We start from the raw sequence: 27,286 nt of genomic DNA, 5'->3' as shown, positions 1-27,286 counted from the left end.
CTTCAATAGTTGTGTTATAGGCAAATCAGATATGGCTCTAATAGGCTTTATCTTGCTCATGTCTAATATCTGTTTGCAAACTAAACATGCATCTCTGTTCCATGCGAGTAGGAATTTGCTGGGACATTCTCTTTGGGCCCCTCCCACATTATTCCTGAAAGCACAAGGGATGAAATTCCTTGTCACATAACCTGCTTATCCCTTTCACCTCTCACCATCTCTTCCCACTGGATAAGGTAATGCAGACTCTTCAATGCAGACTCGTCAAGACCCTCGTCAAGGGTCTGGTGAGGTCAGCTCTCCTGATAACCGGGCAGTTGCTCTAGGTAAAGAGGGCAAGGTCATTTGGGAGTTCAAGGGCCTGGTTGTTAATAGCCCCAGTTTCTGGTAATCTACAGGAGGCTTAGGAACCAGAATGCCCTTTGCTTCACAGTTTTCCACTTAGGCTAGAGGAGAAATAGAAGTGTCATTTGAGGGTATTTAGAGATCAATGTGCACCAGGAAATTTGTTTTAGAAAAATAAAATGGCCAGCTCTCTTGACCATATACGTTGGATATGGCTAATGCTGTTCAATCATGTACTGAGCACCTGCCAAGTTCAAGGCGTTGTGCTGTGTTCTGGGATACAAAGGTGACCTAAAAATCTTTTGGGGGGAATATAGAATTTAAGAGTGATATGAGATGGAAAACGTGATTGCTGTAGGAGAAGCATAGATAAAGTACCATAACCTGTCCTTCAGAGATGAGTGAAATTTATTCTTCCAAATTAGGAGAGGATTAGGAGAGGCTTCATAGAGGAGGTGGCATTTGGACGGGGGCCTTGAAGGTTATATAGCTAAAAATACCCTTTTCTATAAAATGCTTTTGTTAGGAAATACAGTTGGGAAAACCTGGAGTGCGAATCCCAGCCACTAGGTAGCTTGGCAGGAGTGAAATCTGTGGGATGGGCTCATCTCAATCTCATGATTGGTAATTATCTTTTTAAAGATATATTTATTTATTTGAGAGAGAGAGAGAGCATGCGAGCACACAAGCGGGGGTGGGGGGGAGGTCAGAGAGAGAGGGAGAGAATCCTCAAACAGACTCCCCACCGAGCCTGAAGCCCAACTTGGCGCTCCATCCTAGGACCCCGAGATCATGACCTGAGCTAAAATCAGGAGTGGGATGCTTAACCGCCTGAGCCACCCAAGCGCCCCTCATGATTGGTAACATTCTTTTCAGCTACTGAAGTTCTACAATACTGTGAATAAATTATGGTCTGCAGGATTTCATGGATATCTTATTATTTGTTCCTTTGTAATGTACAAAAAGTAAATTAATTTCTTTAGCTGAATATCAGAAAGCACCTTAGAACCAGTTTGTCCTTAAAATAATATAGTAACACTATCTTTTTGGAGATATAGTTTAACACACTTCAGTGAATTTTGGTATAGAGATTATAGGGATTATTGAATTGATAACCCTGACTGACACATGTAGATTTCCAAACCAAATCTGGTATATCAGAATCAGAATGGAGGGGCACCTGGGTGGCTCAGTCGTTAAGCGTCTGCCTTCAGCTCAGGTCATGATCCCAGGGTCCTGCGATCGAGCCCCGCATTGGGCTCCCTGCTCCGCGGGAAGCCTGCTTTCCCTCTCTCACTCCCCCTGCTTGTGTTCCCTCTCTGCTGTGTGTCTCTCTCTGTCAAATAAATAAACAAAATCTTTAAAAAAAGAATCAGAATGGAATAAAAGAATTAACTCTTAATAAAGGCCTAAGATATTTTCTTTCTTTTTCTCTTTACTGATTGGCCTTTCTTTAGGTTAATTGAAATTTTTTCATACTGGATTTAATTAAATCACAAACAAGTGCATCAAATTCTTATAATTCCAGCGAAATGGCTTTTTAGCATTTCTCTCCAAGTTAACGTAAAGATACCAATTATAGATGTCCTTTGCTGAGATTCATAAATAAAGCTGACAGTGTTATGTGAAAAGAGGAAAGTTGAAGCATTCACTATTGGGTGTCTATGTGTATGCATTTTCTCTGTATGTGGAAGTGTAGCTTAGATCAATTGCACTCTCTGAAAGTTGTTTGTTTTGAGATAATGGACTGAGCAGCTTTTCTTTGGTCATGAACAACTAGCTCTCAGCCCTGTAAGCCACTTATTTCTATAACTTTTCTTTTTGTATTAACACCATTCCTTTAAGGAAATTTGCATGCTGAATCCCCAAAAGATTAAAATGAGGCTGTGTCTTTGCTACATACACTACCATATTTGATTGAAGCAGCTGGGATCTTCGTGGGTTGATTATGAAACAGACAAATGGGAAGTGCTGGTTATCACTTGGTTCCATCTCCCAAAAGTGTAAATCAGAAAGAGATTATTGGAATATGAAGCGCCCTTTGTTAAGCCCCAAATATCTTTTGAAGAAGATAAACAGGCATTCTCAGTACAGTCCACATTATTACTGAAATTGAAAGTCTCACTAACTCTAAAATGAAGAACCATGCCAATATTACATGTTGTTAATTGAATCAAGCTGAGCGAGTATGTATGGGACTCCTGCTCTGTACTCAGCCCTGTGCTTGACAGATGGTTGGGTGACCGAGGAGGGATGTGCAATCAGAGAGGAATTACAAAACAGAACCTCAGAACACAAGAGGAACAGAACAAGCACTTATATGGGAACCATGAAGTGTGAACATGTACACCAGCAGTCTTTGGAAAGTGTAAAGGTGGGGAAAGAGGCTCAGTGTACCACTAACCTTGTTTTATATTCTTCTAAAAAATTATTATTATTTTTTTAATTGGAAGAGCCATTTGGCTTTTTGGGGGAGATAATCTACTCAATTAGTGTTTTATCTACTCAGTTTCAATATGAACTTTAAACATGTATTATTTTCCCAACTTAAATGTAAATCTGAATATGCCATTCCTCTTTTTTTTTTCAAAGATTTTATTTATTTATTTGAGAGAGAGAGAATGAGAGACAGAGCATGAGAGGGAGGAGGGTCAGAGGGAGAAGCAGACTCCCTGCCGAGCAGGGAGCCCGATGCAGGACTCGATCCCGGGACTCCAGGATCATGACCTGAGCTGAAGGCAGTCGCTTAACCAACTGAGCCACCCAGGCGCCCCATTCCTCTCTTAATATACAGCTAAATGGTTGCCCATCACCCTTAAAATAAAATTCAAACTTCTCATCTTGCCCTTGGGCTCTTCATGATCTGGGCCTTGCCTCTGTCCAACTTTATCTTCTAACACTCTGCCTTTCATTCACTGAGTGTAGAGCAATACTGACCTTTTTGCTGTAACTTGAGCATACCGAGCATAGTCCCATTTCTGAGGCTTTGAGCTTGCTGGTCCCTTTACTTGGCATGCCTTATGCCAAATCTTCATGAGGCTCCCTCCTTCATTCATTCATGGCTTTGCTTAAGTGTCAAATGATGGAAGCCTTCTCTTGTCACTAACTAAAATAGCCACTCTTCTCCCTTCATACTTCATAGCCTTGACCCTGTTTAATTTTCCTTCATAGCACATGACCCAATATATTTGTCTATTACCTGTCTTTCACTAGAATGTAAGACCCATGAGCACAGGGGTTACTGCTGTATCCTCAGCACCTAGAACATAGTTAAGTGCTTAGAAATATTTGGTGAATACATTAATGAATGAACTGAGATGTTCTCTATTGTGGCCTTTGTCGGAGGCAGAACTGTGCGTTTAAGGAAAAGAGCAAGGAGTTTGGAATTAGATGGACCTCTGATTCCCAGTTGTGCCACTTATTAGCAATGTGCTTTTAAGAAAGTTAGTTATGGACTCTGAGCTTCAGTAGCTTTATAGGTAAATTGTGCTAAATAATTCCTATTTTGCAAGTACAGCGTAAAGCTTAGAGATTATGCATTTTGCCACAGAAAACAGACTGTGTTCAGATTTGTATGTATATATATTATTTAGGATAGCTAGAAAATGCCCTTCTTTTGGTTGAGGAGTCTAAATCATCCTGCACAGGTGTATCTATTACTTAAAATAAGGAGAGAACAGTAGTCAAAGTAACTCTGATCTCCAAGGACTATACTGTTAAGTGTCAAAAGTGCATATAAACATTTCTGCATGTCAGTGCCTGATGTTATGGTTTTGACATTTGGACAAAGCTAGACTGCCTGAATCCCAGCTCACACCATCACAATTGAATCCAAAAATTTATCTGTACCCTCATACCATACTAAGTCTTATCTCTATGTCAATAGGATCCAAAGCAGCCTAATAATCCCCATTACAAAACTACCAGTGATGTCAAGACATAGTAGGTGTTCAAGAACGGTAACTATAATGATTTATTTTTTCCTGAAGGAGAGCTAAAGTAAGGAGGTTAAGCTTCTTTATGGTTTCCTATGACGCACAATTAATTCTGTGTTATCCACTAACTAAACTACTCTTACTTTATCAATCTTTGTTAATTAATAAACCCAGTGCCGTTGTATAATTTAGCATATGTTGAACATTTGGTATGTTGCTTAAATTTTTAAGTCCTAAAACAAGGTAATTTATTATTATTATTTATTAATCTAGCAGTCTCTTCTGAGAAACTCATTTCTTTTAGAATTTTTTAAGATCACTGTTCTTTTTTATGACTTCGTGTCCATATGCAAGAGTTTCCAGGAGAAATTTTTTTTTTCTCAGTCTCTGATTATTTTGGTGATCTCTTTTCCATATTCTTGTAGGAAACTAATGTTACTGCTTATCCCTTTGGTCTTTCTTTACAGTAACCTTTAGCATAATAAAAGCGGTAATCACCAGCAGTCTAGAAGCCGCATTTAGCTTCAGGATTGGCTTTGACTCAGTTCTGGTTGGAAATAACATATTTGAAAGAGAATTGGTCTTGTTCTTGGCACATTCAAGTTGTATATGCCATGGTTGAGTGGAGGCCAGAAAATTGTTTAGAGTCTAAACACGATATAAAGAAAACATCATTTAAAAAAATCTGCTGCAGAAGTATCCTGCAACTCTGCTGAATATGGTTTCCCATGAGGCTCCTTCTCATACCTGAAAAGCTACTATATTTACATCCTTCAAAGTGGTGCCAGTAAAAATTTTGAGTGATGGCATAAGTCAGGTCCAGGGCCATTTCAAATGGCAAAAGGGGGAAAATGAAGTCTGATATTCTCTTTTTTCTTTATAAAATAACACCAACAAAAACATACCTGAACTATATGCAATATGGCATCAAGTCAATTCACGCTATTTTGTCTTTAGTTGTACTTGACTAAGAAGTTTGTATATTTGCAACAAAATGTTTTCTTCTAATAACCTGACACATTTACACTCCTTAACATTGTCACCATCATTACTGTAAAGCATTTCAGTGTCTGTAGGTACATCGCATTAAATATCTAGTTACATGTGTTTTTAACCATGCCCTGTACTAAAGAAATAAGAGCACCTAATCTTAAGTGGATAGCAGGGGTCCAGACCAGTCTCTAAAGGGAAACATAGTAATTCTAGTATATGCACAAAAACCCCTAGAACATCTCGGGTCAAAAGTGGGCTGTCCAAGAATAGGAAAACATCTCGTATGAGAGAAAGGGGGAAAAGTTGGTTCACCAAAATCCTAGTTTCTACATAAAGGAGAGGTCATTTTTCTGCCAGGTAACTTTCCAGATATGACAAGATAAAAGCCTTCCCTAGGTAAAATGGAAATGAAATATAACTTCTTAGAGTCCTCTTCCTCCTGTGCCTATATTTGGTATGCAGGGATCTCATACAGAATGAGAATTTATGAGTCAGAAGAACTAGTTATGTGTGGGTAGGATTTGGGGTATTGGCATTTTGGGGTCTTGGTATTTTGCTTCTAATGTCTTCACTAGTAACATCAGATCCTCACTTCAGGCAGCTGGGTGAAATGCACAACACACTGCCATTTTACATGTATCAGTCAATTAAACACACTAGAAGTTGCTTTTCCAAATTTTGTCATTTTCCAAAGTAACCTATTGTTTGAATAATAGAAGATTTGCTTTAATTTGTAAGCTTAATTTATTTTTTTTCTCATTAAAATAATCTCACGGCCTTCTTTCAAGTTGCATTTTTCTAGAAACCAAAGAGGTTTTTAGGGGCAGTGTAGAAATTATGTGACATATTAGGACAGAATAGAGATTCATGAATTTGCTGCAAGTGTTTATTGAACCCATTCTACAGAAGGATTAAATGCTCAAGAAAATATCATCTGAGGTTCCTTTACTTGAAATAAATATTTCTTTCCATTACATAAGGAAAAATTGGTTGTTCAGAGTCAGCATGATGTAATGATTATTGAGTTTGAGAACTTCAAGAAGCCTGGTTTCATAGCAAAATTCAAGAAGGACTTTGCTTTTATACCCTTTCCGTCAGGAGAGGAGAGAGCATGGGTTGAATTGACAATTAAATGAATGTTGTGATAGACTAGCTGTGCATTTTTTGAAACTTGGAAAGCCTAGATTAATTCTGCTGATCTTACTGAGAAACTTGGTATGATAGACAGCCCCAAACAAAAAAACCACATAAAACACTAAACCCCAAATATAAAGCAACCCCGGAAACTTGCAACACATGGAATGAGGCATGGGCTTTGGAATTGAACGGACATGAATTTGAATCCCAGTGCCATTCTTTATTAGGGAGGGGACCTTGGATAAGGTACTTAGCAACACTGAACCTTGGTTTCCTAATCTGTGAAGTAGAGATAACATGTGTCTTATGGAGTCATTGCCAGAATCAGAAGAGTATACAGAGCTCAGGCTGTGATGTTTGGCACATAGTAACTGCGGTTGCTTAGGACTGGGGTCCAGGCAAGCCTTGCAGTATGGGAACTATGAAGGAAGCAAGAACACCTTTGGGCACAGATTTGAGCAAACCTAGGCTTTATTGACTGTCCTCCATCCCAACTCATTTGGTGATTCCTGGTGGTAGAGAGGGTGGGAGCTCACCTCCCTCATTGGCCTAACTTTTAGGGCAGACGTGGGGTTGACTTGGAGTGGAGAATAGAGCTGGGTGCAGAAGCCCCTCAGATTGCATCGACTCCTTTGAGGCCATAGCTGTCCTCTGGCCCCAGAATGGCTGGTGTTGCTGTGACAGTCAGTGAGCAAGGGAGACAGATGTCTGCCCCCCTCTCAGGGTGTCTTGCTCATGTGCCTGCCTAAAGGAGTCTTTGGAAATTATAGGCAGAAGACAGGTTAAGATCTAAGAAGATCTGGTCTGGGCCTTTGCTGGATAAGCAGATATCATTTAAACTTTTTGGAAGAAGTTTTATTCTTCTCTCATTTGTTTCTAAAATTTGTATATCTACCCCTTTTTAATTAAACATGAGCAGACTTTGCTTTTTTTTCTTACCTTTTTATTTTCAAATAATTATAGATTCACAAGAAGTTGCACAAAGAGTATCCTTTATCCAGTTTCCCCTAATGTTACATCCTACATAACTTTAGTACAATATCAAAGCCAGAAAATGGACATCAGTGCGGTGTGTGTGTGTATAGTTCTATGACATTTTATCACATATGTGTGTTTGTGTAGCCACCACCACACTCAAGATACAGAACTGTGGCATTGCCACAAAGACCTCCATCAGCTAACCATTTTATAGACATTGCATCGCCCCACCCCAAATCATCCCTAACCCCTGGTAACCATTAAATGCTTTCTGTCTCTATAATTCTGTCAATGATAAATAAATGAAATCCTACAGAATGTGATCTTTTGAGATTGACTTTTCCCCCCCACTCAGCGTGATGCCCTCGAGATCCATCCACGTTGTTGTGTCTATCAATAGTTTGTTCCTTTATATTGTTATACCAGTAGTCATGGTGTGGATGTTCCACAATTTGTTTAGCTATTCATTCATTGGTTGTTTCCAGTTTTGGGCTATTACATATAAAGCTGTTAGGAACATTCATGTACAGATTTTTGTATGAACAAAATTTTTTATTTCTCTAAAAAAAAGGCCCAGGACTGTGATTTCTGGGCCAAATGTATGCTTACTTTTTAAAGAAATTGCCTTGGGGGCGCCTGGGTGGCTCAGTCGTTAAGCGTCTGCCTTCAGCTTGGGTCATGATCCCAAAGTCCCGGGATGGAGTCCTATATCGGGCTCCCTGCTCAGCTGGGAGTCTGCTTCTCCCTCTGTCCCTCACCCCTCTCTCACACACTCCCTCTCATAAATAAATAAATAGATAGATAGATAGATAGATAGATAGATAGATAGATAGATAGATAAATAGGTCTTAAAAAAATAAAGAAATTGCCAAACTGTTGTCTAGAGGGGCTGTACCATTTTTCATTCTTACCAGAATGTATGAGAGATCGTTTCTCTGCTTCTTCACCAGCTTTTGATGTCACAGTTTCTTCTTTTAGCCATTCTGATAGGTATGGGGTACTATCTCACTGTGGTTTTTTTCATTCTCTAATGGCTAGTGATTTTGAAAATCTTTAATGTGCTTATTTGAGATTTGTATGTCCTCTTTGGTAAAAAGTATCTTAGTGTTTCTTGCTCATTTTCTAATTGGATTGTTTGTCTTTTTACTATTGAGTTTTTAAAAAATATATTCTAGGAACTAGTTCTTTATCAGATACGTGGTTTGCAAATATTTTCCCCTATTGTAGCTTTCTTTTAATATTAGAAACAGAATCTTTTGAGAGCAAAAGTTTTTAATTCTGGTGAAGTTCAGTTTATTGATTTTTTTTTCTTTTATGGATTATGCTTTCATTATCATGTCTAAGAATACTTCAAGCCCTAAGATGCCAAAGATTTTCTCCTATTTTTTTTTTCCTGGAAGTTTTACGGTTTTATGTTTTACATTTAAGTCTGTGGTCAATTTTGAGTTAATATTTGTGCAAGGTGTGTGGTTGGGCTGTGATCATCAGAATTCTAAGATGGTCCACAAGACCCTTCTCCCTGGTGTACAGGTACCATATAATTAATCTCCTCCTTTTGAGGGTGGGCAAGACCAGTAAATATGGGATCATCTTGAATGGGCCTGACCTAATCAGATGAGCCTTTTAAAAGAAGGTGAAGTGAGGGAGATGCTCTGTTGCTGGGCTGGAAAAAAGCAAACAGCCATGTTGAGAAAGGAGGGGTCCATCCAGCAACAACATGAGAAAGGTCTTTAGGAACTAAGAGTAACCCTGGCTGACAGCCAGCAAGAAAATGGAGACCTCCATTCTCCAACCTTCAGGAAATAAATTCTGCCACCAACTTGAATAAGCTTGGAAGAGGACCTTGAATCTCAGATGAGCCTGCAGCTGCATTTGACCCTTAATTTCAGTTGGCTGAGGCCCTGAGCAGAGCACCCCGCTAAGCGGTGCTAGATCTCTTTGGTATGGACTGGCATATCACTTGGTCCATTATTTAGACATAGATGTTCCTATGAGGTGTGTTGAAGGAAAGGTGGAAGGATTTCACAGTGCAGAGGGGCTGAGAGTGGTATCCTTGCTTGTTTATTTACCTCTTGTGCATTTCAACATGAACTGTTATGTGCCCTGTCTGGTTAAATGAATTTATGGATTAAATTATTTTACGTAGCGTAATCTTTACAATAGTTTACAGTGAGTTAAAAAGTAGTCTTTACAATCTTCTATATAAGGTTGTTTTCTTGTGACAAAGTGGTTCAAAGTACTCTTTTTTTTTTTTAATTTTATTTATTTATTCATGAGAGACAGAGAGAGAGAGAGAGAGAGAGGCAGAGGGAGAAGCAGGCTCCCATGGAGCAGGGAGCCCGATGCAGGACTCGATCCCAGGACCCTGAGATCATGACCTGAGCCGAAGGCAGACGCTTAACGATCTGAGCCACCCAGGCGCCCATAAAGTACTCTTAACTTAGTACGAATTATGTAATTTTCTTTAACAAAAAAAGAAGGATTCCAAATCTGTAGGTGGACCTTCTCTTTGATGGCAAGTGGCTGTCAAGAGCATTTTATTTAGAAAATTATTTTAAAAACCCTCCCCAAACAAAATATATTCTTTTATAGCAAGGTAAAGTGACATATGTAAAAACAACAATAACAAAACTAACTGCTTTATTGAAGGAGTTTTATGGAGAAAGCATTATGAAAATATTTCTGGAATTCTCAACTTTTTTTCTAAAAATGATCTAAATTTATAAAAATTCATATAGGTACACATAAAAAGTTCTGAAGCATAATTTCCTAACCAAAGTGTGTGTTTTGAGCCTTTGTTAGAAATATATGTTTAATATAAAATGTATTTGTAAAAATATAAAAACACGGTGTATTTAAAGAGCAATTGATTAATTCAGGGAAGTTTGTCATTTTCTACCCAAAATTCCAGTTAAAACTTTTGTTTAATTGATGGGATTGAAACATGAGTGTCATGATTCACAACATAGCCAATGGTGCCCTTCTGCCATCTGCATCTCATCTTTTTTTTTTTTTAAGATTTTATTTATTTATTTGAGAGAGAGAGAAAATGAGCACAAGCAGGAGGAGGAGCAGAGGGAGAGGGAGAAACAGACTCCCTGCTGAGCAAGGAGCCCGACTTGGGTCTCAATCCCAGGACCCTGGGATCATGACCTGAGCTGAAGGCAGACGCTTAACTGACTGAGCCCCCCAGGCACCCCATGCATCTCATCTTTTAACCATGTTTTGTGGGAGTGGTACATGTGGGGACTCAGAATAAGACTTCCAAACTGCAATTATCACAGAAAGTTATACAACAAGATTTTTAAAAAAGATTTTATTTATTTATTTCACATCAGAGAGAGAGGTAGGCAGAGGAAGAAGCAGGCTCCCCACTGAGCAAGGAGCCCTATGCGGAACTCGATCCCAGGACCCTGGGATCAGGATCTGAGCCGAAAGCAGATGCTTAACTGACTGAGCCACCCAGGCGTCCCTATACCACAAGATTTTTAAAAATTATAAAGCATATTTCTTTCACTGAAAATACTTAATAATAGCTTCTTATTGAGAATAAAAGGTCTCAGGGATAAGCCCACTTCTCATGGCTGATTATGCTTAGCTTCAAACCCTCCTGTGACCTGGTTCCTCCTTTGTTGAAGTGTTCTCTTGCTTGTGGTTTAGATAGGATTTCTGCAAAATTTTGTTTCTGGTCCCTTCTACTTTCTATTCCTTATTGATTCCTCAGAATTCTTGTTGGCTGGTGGTATTTTTAGCAGCTTTTATACACGCACACACACGTGCACACACACATACTCAGTGTGTAGAGCAAGGAGGTGGATGGCAGTCTGCCATCTCGATACAGTCTTTCCTCCACAACTTTCTGCTGGAATGTCAAGGTGAAACAGATAACTGTGGACAGGGCCAGAAACCAAACATCCAAACTACAGGGCCTGATCCAGATCTTAGATTGGATCTTGCCTGGGACACAGTTACTATTTGTAGACTGCCAGCAACAGGCCCTTCAGCTCTCATGTTCTGCCTTTCCCTACATTTCTAAAATATTGAAAGGAAAGCAAATGAGCAACCTTAGCAGAGTCACTTCTTGATAATGAAGAAAACAATTTTCCTTTAATTCCAGGTGCTCATGAACAAAAGATGATACTAAAAACTATGAGCGTGTTATCACTGTAAAATTTTCTTCCTTAAGAATGACATGTTATTTCACTCAGATGTGGAACTTCATAAACAAGACAAATGAGCAAAGGAAACAAAAAAGAGAGAGGGAGGTAAACCAAGAGACAGACTCTTAACTCTAGAGAACAAGCTGATGGTTACCAGAGGAGAGCTGGGTGGGGGGAATGGGTGAAATCCGTGACGAGGATTGAGGAGGGCACTTGTGATGTATGGAAGCATTGAATCTCTATACTGTACACCTGAAACTAATACAACACTATGTTAACTAACTAGAATTTAAGTAAAAACTTAAAAAAAAAGGACATGATAAATAGGAACTGTTTTATTATCAGTGGGCAGTTCTCTTGTTAGGAAGTAAATATCCATTGGCCTCTAAAATTCTTTATGTTCAAAAGGGCTTTACTATTTCAATATGTATAGAATATCTAATATTTAAAATGTTTACATTATGTCTAATAATACCCCTAGGAAATATTGAATCTTTGGGGCGTCTGGGTGGCACGGTAGGTTGAGTGTCCGACTCTTGGTTTTGGCTCAGGTCATGATCTTGGGGTTGTGGGATCGAGCCCCACAGGCTCTGTGCTCAGTGGGGAGTCTGCTTCTGTCTCTTTCCCTCTGTCCCCCCAAAAATAAATAAATAAATCCAAAAAAAAGAAATATTAAATCTTTGTTTTATGAGTTAAAATAATAATTTTCCTAATTGGATGGCATCATCATTACTACAGCCAACATTGACCTGAGGGTTTACTATGTTTCAGGTAGGTAAGGTCTTCTCAGGTTTTAATAGTCATTTCATCCTCACAAAATCTTTATAAGATAGGAATTATCCCCATTTTATGGGGATTTATTATATTTCACATATTTGGTATATCCATTTTACATGGTATGTTTACTTTATATAGTAGATAGAAATGAAGTATATCTATAGTTATATTTAAAGGGAAATATCTGAGGTTTTTGCTTCCCAGTTCCTCAAAAATGTAAGTAAAAGGTTTACTCTTTTGGCATCTAGGCCTCACGACATTTTCCACTAATCTCCCCTTCTGACATCAAGTTCCCAAGGATCCCATTTCTTCTGAAATCCAGTTTTGAAGTCAGCCTAAATTACATAATAAGATGTACATAACAAATTATATAAATAATATTCTAATGCTCAAGTGACAGTCACCTACTTGTATCTCAGAATTTTGTGAATTCTGAAACACACTTTTCCTTAAAATGGATATAGGATGTGGAATTTTGTTTGGATTCTCTCATCTTGTTATGTTGCTGGTAAGTACTATAGATTATCTCTGTAACAAAAGACTATTCTTGTCCAGAAACCGTCTTTTGTTCTGTTTCTCCTGTAACTAGATAAGCCCCACTGAGACACATCTCTCACGGCATGGTACCGTCGAAATCCCTGTGGCCAAAGATGACACGGGATAAATTCTCCAGTGCTGGGCACGCTGAACACAGTATCATGCTGTTCTGTCGTTGTTTGCTAATATAAAAAGATGTGATGTTTTCATACTGGAGAGAGGTGTGTTGTGAAGAGTTAGACTTTGGGAGACTGATACAGAAGTCGTTAGAGGCTCACTCCTTCCTCCTCCACCCCCTCTCTCAGTTGGTTCAGACTATCACTTCCACTTCAACCAACTTGACACCTTTCTTTTGTATTGAAGAGTCGGGTTTTTCACTGGAATCCTTTGTTACGTAGTTTGCATCACTTTTTAATATTGGAAGTTAACATTCTTTATTCCCCAAAAGGTTTGGTGCTTCTTTGAATGACTGCGATTTCACTGACACTCCTACCCCCCCCCATACTATAGTGTAGTATTTACACCGTGAAACACACCTGCTGTATTTACCACTACTCGTTGTTGCTCTGAAAAGATATATACATGTTGTAAAAAACTGCTTTCATCTCTCAGATGAAATAATGCTTTGAAAGATTTTAAATGTTTAACGTTCTAAATCCTATGCAAAAAACAGATTATTATTATATTCTTTTTAGTGTTATAAAGAAGTAATATGTGGTTTCTCTTGATACTGCACTGGATATTAGGATTTAGTTTTTTTTTTTTTTAAGATTTTATTTATTTATTTGACAGAGAGAGAGACAGCGAGAGAGGGAACACAAGCAGGGGGAGAGGGAGACGGAGAAGCAGGCTTCCTGCAGAGCAGGGAGCCCGATGCGGGGCTCAATCCCAGGACCCTGGGATCATGACCTGAGCTGAAGGCAGACGCTTAACGACTAAGCCACCCAGGCGCCCCTAAAAATATTTTATTAATTTATTTGACAGAGAGAGACACAGCAAGAGAGGGAACACAAGCAGGGGGAGTGGGAGAGGGAGAAGCAGGCTTCCCGCCGAGCAGGGAGCCCGATGCAGGGCTCGATCCCAGGACCCTGAGATCACGACCTGAGCCGAAAGCAGACGCTTAACGACTGAGCCACCCAGGCGCCCCTAGGATTTAGTTATTAAAAGTAGATCAAGAAAGGAGCCAAAATAATTATGACTTTTGTTCCATCCACCATATAAAAATTTAGATGTAACTTCTCAAAAAAGTATTTTATTTTTTTAAAAAGAGGTTTGAAGGAATATCATTTTTATTATTTATTCCTTTAAGAGTATCATGTCCATGAGAATTCATGAAACATGTTTCTCTAAATTTAGGAAATAGGATAACTTTTGAAGTGTTGAAGTTTTTATCTTTAAATATTAGAGGCCAATTCTATTATGCCTTAACAGTGAAATCATAATTCAGGAGCCTATTACTGATAGAAGAATACTTCCTTTTTTTATTCAATAACACTTATACATGTTTTTGCACCTTTTCTACATTTTAGGTCCTTATCCCACAAGACAATATGTATACAAACCACCTATCACAAATTGTCTCGTTAAGATCTTAGTGGAGAACTTAAAAATAGAACTAAAGTAATACTACCATGAAATTCAGTAGTTGACCATTTTTGGAGGGCTTTCTTGCAATGGTAGTTGAAGGATGAAGAGAATGGCCTTGCCTTAGATTTTTAATTACCTGAGCCTTATCACAGTTTTGGAAGTAGGCAAGAAAATGACCCTTCTTCCCATTTCATGGAGGGAGAGAATGGAAGCTCAGAGAGATGACGTGGCATCGCCCAAGAGCACAAAGCCTAAGTAAGTGGCAGAGTGAGGACCGGACCAAAATAGGACTTGTGATTCCTGGTTCACCACCTGGTGAAGATGAATGAATTATAAGAGTGGAGAGAGACTTGGCATAGGAAGAAGCAGATATGATTTTATAGTTTCTGACTTTTACATACACTTGAAACCTGGGGAAATATTTTGTGTTAGTATTAGCTATAAGCTCACCTTGAAATGACTCCAAGTAAGGTAGAGACGTTCCCAAACATGATGTCATACGATGCTCATTCAGTGTTGGGAAATAGAATTCTCCTCTGTATGTTCTGTCCTTTTGTGCTGACAGCTATGCTTTCACTTCTTTTTTTGATTTGAACAAAGTATAGTTAATAATTTATACGTCAGAGTGTTAAGTTTATATTTCCCCGAATATCTTCATCCTTTCCCATAAGGTATTTTATGCCAACATAAGGCTTCAAATTGTGGGTTTTTAAAAATCTTTTCCAGTCATTCACTCATTCATTCATTCATTCATTCATTCAAACAAGTGTTCACTGTGGGCCACTAACATCCCTGATGATACAGAGATGAGTAGGCACAGTATCTGGCCTAAGGAGCTCCTCAGTCTAGTAAAGATAAACATGTAAACCGATACCTTTCTGCTAAAGCAGTAAGCGTTAGAGTAGAAGCAAGCATGAGGGGCCCCCAAAGAGAGCTAGAGTAAATGTTAACAGAGCCTTTGGGTTCAAAAGAGGTTTCTTGAAAGGGATGGTGTCCGAACTTAATATTTTAGGGCAAATAGGAGTTTATTAGGCGAAATGGTGTGAATTTTCTTACTTTTACCTACAAATAGTTAACCTACTTCTGTTTCTCAGACATTGTGTGCATTGTTTCGTACTCTTTGGTCACCACATTACTTCATGTGCATTCAGAATTTCTCAAATATCTAGTTTCTCAAAACTTTTCCAAATCAGACCCTTCAGATTGAATAGAATTTGGTAATTCTCAGACTGTCTACCATTTTACTCATTTGTTGCTCTGGTTAGAACTTTTTTTTTCTTGTAAATAATACAACATTATATTTGAATATATCTTTGAAATATTTGGTTTTTGCTATATTTGAAATATTTTGAAAGACTTTTTTAAAAAAGGTGTGATAGTGTTCTTGGACTTAAAATTCACTACTGGTTGCTTTAGAAGAAAAAGTGTATAAAATATGATTAAAATGTAATACAGAGGTCTAACAATCCCCCAAATATAACTTATTTGGGGGGAGAAAAACTTACACCCACTTGTATTTTATTATACATAGTATAATATAAGAACATTCCTCTGTTATATGAATGAATACAATTTTTTGTACAATATAAGAGTCACATTATTTACTCTTAAACAAATTACAGGATTATTTCAGCTCCTTTTGTTTCAAACCATTTGTTTTTTTAGGTGGATTGTAAGTTTTACTGACTCAGCTCATTTTGAAATATCTTTCTTATATATCCATCTGTTGTGTGTCTTAAGATTGAAATTTAGGTCAAATTACAACTTGAATTTAACTTCACAAAGGAAATAAGTGTGCCATCTTTTAAAAATTGCATTCTAAATTTTAAACACAATAGATCAAAGTACATCTCATTTAAATATATACTCTGGAAAAGAAGTCTCAATTATTTTCTCCCAAACTTTCTTAAAATAGTCCCTGTTCTCAATATAAAATGTGAGGGTTAGCTTTATTATTTTAAAGAAAGATGAAAAGTTGTTTATTTTAAAATCTTAATGATTTTGCTTTCAAATTATGGAAATTCTTCTTTAGGGACATCTTTATTTGAATTGTATGTGACATTATATTTATTTCTTAAGGCTATGATTAAAAGTTTCATGGATGTCTACCAGCTTGCAAGTGCTAGAATTGCTGCATTAGAGAAGGAAATGACATCTCACCGAAGTCACATTGCAACGTTGAAATCAGAACTTCACACGGCTTGTTTACGTGAAAATGAAAGTTTACAATCAGTAAGTCCTGCAACATTGTTTTTCTTCTTTGTGTCTGGGGTCACGTTTACATTCATGTTTTTATTGCTCATAAGATCACTCGCCAATATATATAATTTAGGGTAAATGATCAATTAAGCAATGTAAAATTGTTAGTGTGGAGAAAATTTTGAAGAAAGAAAGGCAATTAATTTTTCCATTGTATCATGTCTAAAGATATGCATACTGTTATCAATGCTAAAACACTACATCAAGATTCCTTTGTGTTTGGCAGCGCAGCTGACAGTTGGATTTGGCAGTATGCATAGTTAAAGCTTGCAACTGTCTGAAGATTCAGTGTGTCCCATTAAGACAGAATATTATTAATTATGCGTATAACCAAAATGGTAATTAGAACATGTGATTATTCTCTGTAGAAAACTAGACTTATCCATAATACATGCCTAGCTAAAGATGCATGTTGTGATTCATCTGTATGATTAAAATTCAGTTTCAGCAGTCATTTTATGTCTTAAAATTTTAGCCCATGATGAAATTTGGGCTCATTTAAGACTAAACAAAATTTTCTCCGTTTGAAATATGTGTTTGGGGAATATCAAAAAATAAATAAGGGAATAAAATAAACATTGAAAACTTTTTTCTCCAAAGGCAAATATATCAACAGTGAGATTCAGAAGGTTACAAATCACTGGAATGCCTTTTTTCCTTTTTTTGGTTTGACTATAATGGCTCAGGGTGACTTGTAAGGAAAAACAGTATCATTTTTTTTTTCTTAGACCAAATACAGCATTTTATTTAAAAACAAAAACAAAAACCTCAGTATACCAGCTCACCAGTAACCTGACCAACAAATTCCACATTTTGGAAATTTAAGTCTTTTTTTTTTTTTTTAATGTTTTTGCCATTTGGCTATTAACCCTTTTCCACTGATAAAGTCAACAGAAGACTTGGCACTAAAACAAATAGCTGCATGGCTATGGGTTGGTTCTTCAGCGCCATCAGATCTCAGCTCAAATGTCTGCATCCCAATGAAACCTTTATGACCATAGTATTTAAAATTGCATCTACCAACCATCCCCCACCCCCAAACTCTCTCATTCTCACCCCATATTGCCAATCTACCTTACACCTTCCTTGCTTTCTTTCACTATAGCCTTATTCTTGATTGACATAATTGCATTGTATTTATTTGCTTATTGTCTGTTCCCTACCCTCATAGAATATAAGTTCCCTAGAGACAAGCAATTTGGGATATTTCTTCTCTGCTCTGAAGGTGCTCTAGAGGCAAGGACAGTCTTGCCCACAGTAGGTGCTTAACTAATGTTTCACAAGTAAAAATACTAGCACTTCATCCAAAAAATGACCAAGCCAATTATTTGGGACCTGAGATGTTGAGTTCAATTTTTTTAAAGTGACTTTGTTAATTTCTTAATGAGAGAGTAGTAAATTTGATTTCCACCAAGATAAATTAAAATGAAGAGGAAACCTATTTAAAAATTCAAGTATTTTAAATTTATTCTAGCCTTTCTCTGAAACATACTCACATTTCTTCCTGTGAACTCTCTGGTCCCGTTGATTAGTATTTCATTATACGGTTTAGGTTGTGTCAGCTTTGTTGGATCATATGATTATTTATTGTTTGTAACTGTTATTCATATAAAAGTAATTACTTGTATTTTAAGAAAGGCCACACTTGATAAGGTGGGATTGTTTCCCCTTGGGTTCAAATTTTTTTTTATCAATTATTGTGCTACTGATGTCTTAATGAAAGTGTGCCTCACTGTCTGTCATCATAAAACTCTACTCCTCAGTCTTTCCCCTCCTGAATACATCTGTAAGGGTATGCTCATCATCTTATTTGTAAGAGGTGGTTCACCCTGGCAGTGATTCTCAAAAGGGGATGTGTGTAATGTGAAAAACCTCCCAGGAGGTTACGATGTGTCCTTCTAGGAGAACACTGCCCAATCCCGTGTCTCTACCGGGTATTTACTCTCTGGTCTCTTTCCTTAGCTGAGAATTACTATTTTTGAAACAGTAATATATTGGTATAGTAATTTTATTTTTCAAGACATTTGTATATGCATTTTCAGACTTGAATTCCTTAAGAACTCTCTGAGGGAGGTAGAAGAGCCTCCGTCTTTGTATTTCATAGATGAGAGGTGATATAGTTTGGTAGATAGGAGCATAGGCTTTGGGATTATATCCATTAGGAATATAATCAAGTGCAAATAACAGAAAACCTGATCAGCATGATTTCAGAAAATCCAGTATCTGTGTTTTTGCTTTTTTTTTTTTTTCTCTCACATAGCAAGAAGTCTAGGTGTAGGCGGCTGTTGTCCTGTGGCTATTGGTGGTTCAGTTTCTCTGCAATTTCTTTGCTACTCCCTCATTATCATAAGACAGCAGCCAGCTCTAGGATTTATAATCACATTCAAGTCACAAGGATGGGATGGCCCAGCAATATCTGCTTTATGTATATAATAAAGCCTTAGAAGGCTTTTCCTTTAAAAACAATTTAAATATATTTTATATGGATTTATTTAAATATTTATGAATTTTAATATAAATTTAATAGATAATAGATATTAAATATATAGAAATATATTTATTTATATATTTAAAAAAGGAAAAGCCTTCCAAGGAAGCTCCAAACATATTTCTACTTATATCCCATTGGCTGAAAATGGGTCATGTGGCCACTCTTAGCTATAATGTAATGAGTCAAGGGACAAGGGAATTAGGAATCAATAGTGTGTGCCATAAAAGTCAATACATCTAGATTTAATTTCAGTTCTGTCAATTGCTAATTGTGTGGCTAAGTAGGGTTTTCATCTGTAAAATGGGGTAATGATCCTTCTCCCTAACAGAGACGCTGGGAGCTCTAGTAAGAAGTTGAAGTACTTTGGGCTTTGCTTTGCACTTAGTAAGTAGTTAGTCCAAAAAAAAAAAAAAAAAAAGTTAGCTATTATTTTTATCACCATTATCTTGATAGAAATTAATTGGGTTGCACCACAGGAAAAGATTATTTACTAACCTACCATTCAGCTGCAAACCCTGTCATTTTGTTCTGCCTCCTACGGTAGCCTCGAGCTTGTAATTCATCCTTTGTGATCACCATCAGTATATTCCAGTGACTGAGCTCTCTGCCCTTTCTGCAGCCTGTTTCCCCTCCTTTCATTGACACATTCTTGAAAAGTAGTCTACTTGCTCATCTCTCATTCATCCCACAGCTTTGCTGCTATCTGGCTTCGGAGTCTGTCATTCCACTGAAACTATTTTCTCAAAGGTCACAAATAATTTTCTGCTTGCTCCCCATCCATTAGTTCCTTCTCTTGCCTTTTAATCTTTCTGCAACGTATGAAGCTTTTAACTACTTTCTTCTTTAAACGCTCACCTCCTTTGTTTCACTCGTTACTGACTTTTCCTTCTTTGGCTCTCTGGCCTCTACTTACTTGAGCTCTGCTTTCTTTGTATTATTGCTTCTTAATTCTTTTCTTTATCCATTAGTTCAATATTTATTCAGCATCTACCCTAGAGCAGGCACAATTCTGGTCTGAGGGACATTGTGTGAACCAAAACAGACAATGCTTGCTCTTGTGAACTTAAAATCTCATAATGGAAGAAATTATTTTCATTTAATCACACTAATAATGTGTAATTACTAACCAGGATAAGTGCTCTGAAAGAAAAGAACTGAAGCATGTAAGAGTTTTTTCAACAAATGAGCTTACCCTAGACTAAGGTATCAGCAAAGCCTTTTCAGGGTCAGTGATGCTTGAGTTAGTATCTGAAGACTGGGTAGGAATTATGCAGGAGGAGAAGTGTCCCAGGTCAGGAGGAGGGAAACGGGAACATCTACAAAGGCTCTGTGAGGGAAAGAGGAAATTGAGACATACTAGTGTGGCTGGAATAAAGAGAGCAAAGGCAAGAGTGGCCCGAGTGAGATAAGGATGGTCTAGAGACAAGAACAGAAGTCAGACTTTGTCGTCCTTGTTTTAAGAGCAAGGGAAAAGACCCTGGAAAATTTTAAAGAAGGAATGACTTGCTCAGATTTGGTTTTTAAAAAAGATTACTTTGGCTGTAATGTGCAGGAACAATTGTGATGTGATGGGAAGAACAAGAGAAAGGGGTATAATTCCTGGACTTTTTCCTTTTGGAAAGGAACCAATGATCTCATTTACTGGAGAGAGAAACAATGGAAAAGGAGGGAATATTGTGAGTTTAGCTTTGAGTATGTTGAGTTTGAGGTACCTGTGAGACGTCCAACTGGAAATATGAAAAAGGCTGCTTGATAGGGAATTTAAGCAAGATGCCAACCTGGAGGTATACATTTTAGGTCATTGTCATATAGATAGGACTTGAGGCTGTTCACAAGAATGAGGCTATGTAGGGACAGCTTATAGAGTAAGAAGAGAAAAAGGCCTGGGAAGGAAGCTTGAAAAACTCCAACATACAATGCTTGAGAAGAAGAAGATAAGGTTGGAAAGGAGGCTGTGAAGGAACAGGCTAAGAGGTCAAAGGAAAACCAAAAAGGTGTGATGCCATGAAAACAGAGTGTTTTAAGAAGGGTGGCCTATCAATAGTGTCATATGCTGCTGAAGATCAAGCGAAAGGAGGATTGAAAATGGCCTTTGGATTTAATGCATGGAGGCCCTTGGTAACCTTAGCAAAGGCTCTTTCAGCAAGAGGTGGAGAGATAAGTGAGAGTTGACCAAAAAAGGAAAAAAAAGACAGTGAATTTCAATAACCGTCTCAAGGATTTAGCTGTTAAGTGGGAGACACAGGAATGGAGTATTCAGAGCAGGTTCAGGGAGTGCTGTCCTAAGATGGGAGTGAATCAATCATGTTTCAATATCTTCTTAAATCTAGGCCTCCAGAAGTCTGGTTTTGGCCATGTTCACCATACTGTCCACTTTTGTCATTTCAGTTTTCACCTTTTTATACTCTAGGTATTTTTTGACTAGTGTTTGCATGATATCTATTTTTCCATTTTTTTCTTTTAACCTACCTGTGTTTTTATTTATAGTGGGTTTCCTGGAGAAAGATATAGTTTGGTTTGGTTTTGTCTATCCATTTGATAATCTCGGCTTTTAATTGGGTGATGAGACCACATATAGTTAATATAATTATTGATATTTTTGGATTTTTGCTTACCATTTTATTTGTTTTATGGGGACAGATGCGAGAAGACATGGTCTCTGCTCTTGTGCATTCCTCTTCTAACAAGGGAAACAAACACATAAGCAAATCACAGAAATAGGCATGTGTAAAGTCTGGGGAGCACAGATGAAGGAGGATTCATTCTGCCTAATATTGTCAGTAAAAGATGAGATGTTTCTAGGAGCCTTTGAAGAATGTGTAGCAATTTGACACCTTGTTAAGGGGGAAGATCAATAAAAATTGCTATTTTAATTTGATTTGAGCAATAGGCCTTATGGATAGTACATATGTTTAATGAATTAAATGATGTAAGAGGTATTTTTCATATATTAGAAGATGTATTGTTGCTTTAGCTCCATTCCCCCTCTCAACTAAAGACAGCCAACCCACCCAAACAGCCTGTACCCACTGGAGCCCGACACTGCTTCCAGCAGTCCCTCCAAACCCCATCTTCATATGTCTCCAATACATTCTTGCACCATCCAATCCTTGCCTTTTACTCTGTAATCTGATTTGATTCTGCCTCTGGCCATTTTGCTGTTGATGTTCTTGTTTGGTCTCTCTAGTATTTGCTAGTTAGGCCATTCTCAAAACTCTAGCTGTCCCTTCTGATACCCACCCAACCCACCATCACCCCTTTCCCAAAGGCCCTCAGCTAAGGTTTTAGAGTCAAGCAGGCCTGAATGTGCATCCTGTCAGTGTTATTTATTATCCATACGATACTCTCAGCATCAGTCTCTATATTTGTAACATGTAGATATGGTTGCCTACATTGTAGGGTTGGGTATGAGGATTAAAGACACTGTCTAGCATACTAGTAGATGCTCAATAAATTTCACAATAAGGTTTATTTAATAAATCAAATGAAAACATTTTCTGATAGTTACATATATTTCCCACAGCTAAGCTATACATATAGCTTTAAAAAATGTATGTAACCATGAGGAAATCCTTTGATGTGTAGGCAAAAGAACTAAACCCTTAAATCAGTGCTTTTAGCTCTTACTAAGTGCAGTATTAATGATAGTTGCTTTGTTATCACTTATTTACTGAACTGAGGGCAGTCAGTGTATGTTCATCAACCATCTTTTCCAGCCATTTAACTATATAAGAATGAAAAATAAATATTCATTATTAATAAGAAACTTAATATATCACGGTGTTATAATGCACAGAAAGAGATTGATCAGATTGTAGACGTGAATAGTCATCTTTAAAAACTTTATCCTTCTTAAGGTGATATCTTCATTTTTTGTTCAGCAACAGATAATAATAATGCTGGAGTGCATCTCAGAGTTCTCATCAGTTGTACACTGGCCAGTACCTTAACGTTTTCAGTATGTTGGTCTTTGACCCATTAACTTAGGGCTGCTCTAGAGCTTTTATCTTGAGTAGTAGTAACCAGAAAGGGCTTCCAGTGAAGAGCTTTTGAGTCACAGACAGCCCAGTAGAGAACAGGACAGCAGTCAGAACCAATTACTTGTGGGTATTTGGAGACCAGCATACCCACAGCTGGGGAGAAACACATGATACTTCAATCTGTGAAACATGAAATGCCAAACCCAAATACTTTGCTGTGAGTTATGATGCTGCAAGCTACAGTATTGATTTGCCTCATTTCCACTGTTTGTTTAAGCAGTATGTTTTTAATTCTATGCTTTTTAAAAAAAGATGTATTTATTTATTTGAGAGAGAGAGAGATAGGGGGAGGGGCAGCGGGAGACAGAGTCCCAAGCAGACTCTGCACTGAGTGTGGCACCTGACACGGGGCTGAATCTCATGACCCCAAGATCACAACCTGAGCCAAAACCAAGAGTTGGCTGTGTAACTGACGGCACCACCCAGGCACCCCTATAGTATTTTCTTTATGAGAAAGTAACAAATTACAAACCAGAGGAACATTCCAGTTAGTATCTTCTCAGGGAAGATGTCTTTGCATATTGTTCAGGTTATGTCAGATTTGATAGTTGTCAAGTGGTATCATATTGTTAATAAAGGCCAAAGATTTAGATATTTTGGTTCAGTTAAGATAAAAATAAAAAATAAGAATCCCCTGTCTCTTAAGGTTTCGAATAATATTTTGTCACATTTGTTTTCATTACATTTTCTTGAGAGAGGAAGGATTATTTGTCAGTATTAGTGTTGTGTGGATCGAGAAGCTGACAATTTAAGTAACTTACTCTAGTTAAGTTGCTTTCATAAATTTTCAAACACTTTATCCCAGTTGCTTCAAGGTGTTTATTACTGAAATTTTTAACTATTCAAGAAAAAACCCTTTTTTTAAGTGAGCCCTAAGCCATGACTTAATTTGAGAAAGAGAGACTGTACAGTGCAGTGAAGTACAGATACTGGAGTCTTGCTGCCAGGTTTTTAATTAGAACCCAACAGACTAGGATCCAAGACTTCTGCTTCCTTGTTTGGTGCTTTCCTATGAGAATGAAGTGTGGATTAAGACAAATCTCGGGGTGTCTGGGTGGCTCAGTTGGTTAAACGTCTGCCTTTGGCTCAGGTCATGATCCTGGGGTCCTGGGATCGAGCCCCGCATTGGGCTCCCTGCTCAGCCGGGAGGCCTGCTTCTCCCTCTCCCACTCCCCCTGCTTGTACTCTCTCTCTCTTGCTGTCAAAGAAATAAATAAAGTCTTTTAAAAAAAAGACAAATCTCTACTGTCATGGCACTTCAGGTGTAGTGGAAAATACATTATAATACAAATAATTAAAAAGAATGATGTTGAAGTTGAATCACAGAGGGCTGTGAGAACACAGAGCCTGGGGGACCTGAGGTAGGCTTGGAATGCCCCACCTGAGGAACTGAAATCTTAAAACATGAGGTTAAAAACATGAAGACTAAGTAGGAGGTCACCTCACACTGTCAGAATGGCTAAAATCAAAAGCACAAGAAACAACAAGTATTGGTAAGGATGTGGTGAAAAAGGAACCCTCGTGCACTCTTGGTGGGAATGCAAACCCATGCAGCCACTTTGGAAAACAGTATGGAGCTTCCTCAAAAAGTTAAAAACAGAACTACCCTATGATCCAGTAATTGCACTAGTGGGCATTCACCCAAAGAATATGAAAACACTAATTCAAAAGGGTATGTGCACCCCTATGTTTATTGCAGCATTATTTACAATAGCCAGATTATGGAAGTAGCCCAAGTGCCCAGTGATAGATGAATGGATAAAGAAGATGTAGTATGTATATACAATGGAATATTACTCAGCCATAAAAAGAATGAAATCTTGTCATTTGCAGCAACATGGATGGAGCTAGAGGGAATATAATGCTAAGCAAGATAAGTCAGTCAGAGAAAGCGAAATACCGCATGATTTCACTCATATGTGAAATTTAAGAAACAAAATAAAGACAAAAAAAGAGACAAACCAAAAACCACACTCTTAACTATAGAGAAAAAACTGATGGTTACCAGAGGGAGGTAGGTGGGGGGATTGAGAGTACACTTATTTATTTTTCTAAAGATTTTATTCATTTATTTGTCAGAGAAAGAGAGAGAGAGTGTGCACAAGCAGGGGGATCATCGGGCAGAAGGAGACGGAGAAGCAGGCTCCCCGCTGAGCAAGGAGCCCGATGCGGGACTTGATCCCAGGACGCTGGGCTCATGACCTGAGCTGAAGGCTCAGGACACTCAACTGACTGAGCCACCCAGGCGCCCCAAGAGTACACTTATGATGAGCACTGAGTAATGTAGAGAATTGTTGAATCACTATATTGTACACCCGAAACTCATATAACACTCTATTTTAACTACACTGGGACTAAAATAAAAAACTTAATTAAAAAGTTAGGCATTGACAGGGGAAAGCAGGGGATGCTCAAGGAATGGATGGCCATCTGTGTGACTGGAGCAGAGCCAATGAGATGGAGAGATGAGCTGGAGGAGGGGCCTGATCCGTGTGCTCATCTGCATGATTCTCAGCGGGCTGGGCTCTCTGACCGTGAGGTCTCCGACAGCTGCGTTGCAAACATCTACTGCCTTTGCTTTATGTATTTACTTTTTCCAACACCCTATTTCATTTTTTCTAGTTATTCTCAAAAGTCACTGACATTTGATGCCATAACAACTCTCATTGTACCCTTTTGCTAAATACTGCCTTACTTAGGTGCTCATTAAATTCTCCCAATTTTTATCACGAGCTCCGGCTCCGGCCTCTGAATACGAACAGAACTAAATAAGGGAAACATAAAATATCAGTAGGTGGGACAGCCCAGTCCACATGCAGACATCTTCCTTTGATCCTTGACATACATAACCAAACTTTTCAAGGTTTCTCATATTCCAGAAACTCAAGCTTTGGTTAGTGTAGTAAATAGGGACCTGAAGGTAATAATGCATATTCCATTGGCCACACACCTCCTTTCTAGTCTTTTAGTTTTTGTATGATGCAGTTTAAAAAGAGCTACTTTCACGATGAATGATATCTGGATAGTGACTATAGGGGCATGATATCCTAAATTCCATATGTATATTGATATTTAAACATAATATACTTAACTATGTAAATATATAATTTATATGTCTATAATAATATATAGACATTTTATGTTAGATATATTAGATTTTATATGTAAGTATAAATATAAAAATATATTTATCTATAATAAATATAACATATTTATATAGTTCTATTCCTCAGTGATGAAATACTGTGAAGGTGGAGCATGGAGTGGCAGGAATGAAAGTTTCAAACTCAGACCATTTTCATCAACCAGTGATTAGGTTGTAGAAAATACAGATGGTAATTTGACAGTCTAATGCTCTAATTCCTTACACTGGTTGTTCAGGGGCGCCCAGGTGTCTCAGTCAGTTAGGCATCTGCCTTCAGCTCATGTTGTGATCCCAGGGTCCTGGGATCGAGCCCTGCATTGGGCTCCCTGCTCAGCAGGGTGTCTGCTTCTCCCTCTCCCTCTGCTACTCTCTCCCCCTCTCTCTCTCTGTCAAATAAATAAATAAAATCAATAGAAAACTAAAAAAAATTTAAAAACACACTGGTTGTTCAAAGAGTAGCAGTGAGTAAATATGCTTACGAGTATCTCTCTTATACTTTAATCTTTCTTACAAAATTGCGTTCTTTGAGGGCTTTAGCTGCCTGTTAGATTCTCAGAAATCTCCCCTTCAGTTTTCTGCAAACACCTAAGACTCACGGAGTCCCAAACTGAACATGCTCTTCAACTCTGCCACTCCCCCTTTTCCCGAATTCTCCATTCCCTATGTTCCTTATCTCTGATATAACTATCCATCTTGCAGACCAAGGCAGAAGCCTTAACATTTGTCCCACTTTCCCTCCACCACCAATATTTAATCACTTTCTAAGTCTCCCTGTTTCTACCACCACAGATCTCCTAGATCCATTCTCACCACAGGTCTCCTACATCCATTCTCACCATAGGTCTCCTAGATCCGTTCTCACCACAGGTCTCCTAGATCCATTCTCACCACAGATCTCCTAG

At 38.0% G+C, this 27,286-nt stretch overlaps 1 protein-coding gene across 1 annotated transcript in view; it reads left to right on the top strand.

Moving 5' to 3' along the window:
- Positions 1-27,286, top strand: part of CCDC171 (coiled-coil domain containing 171) — a 304,487-nt gene that overhangs the window by 246,834 nt on the left and 30,367 nt on the right. Inside the window, exon 26 of the mRNA XM_034987955.1 lies at positions 16,529-16,681. Within this exon, the coding sequence (XP_034843846.1) occupies positions 16,529-16,681 (153 nt within the window). The remainder of the gene's footprint in view (positions 1-16,528; positions 16,682-27,286) is intronic.

This window comes from Mirounga leonina, unplaced genomic scaffold (assembly GCF_011800145.1).
Source record: "Mirounga leonina isolate KUSES-001 unplaced genomic scaffold, KU_Mleo_1.0 Mir_447, whole genome shotgun sequence".
NCBI classification, from domain to species: Eukaryota; Metazoa; Chordata; class Mammalia; order Carnivora; family Phocidae; genus Mirounga; species Mirounga leonina.
This window is presented reverse-complemented; position numbering and strand designations above follow the sequence as displayed.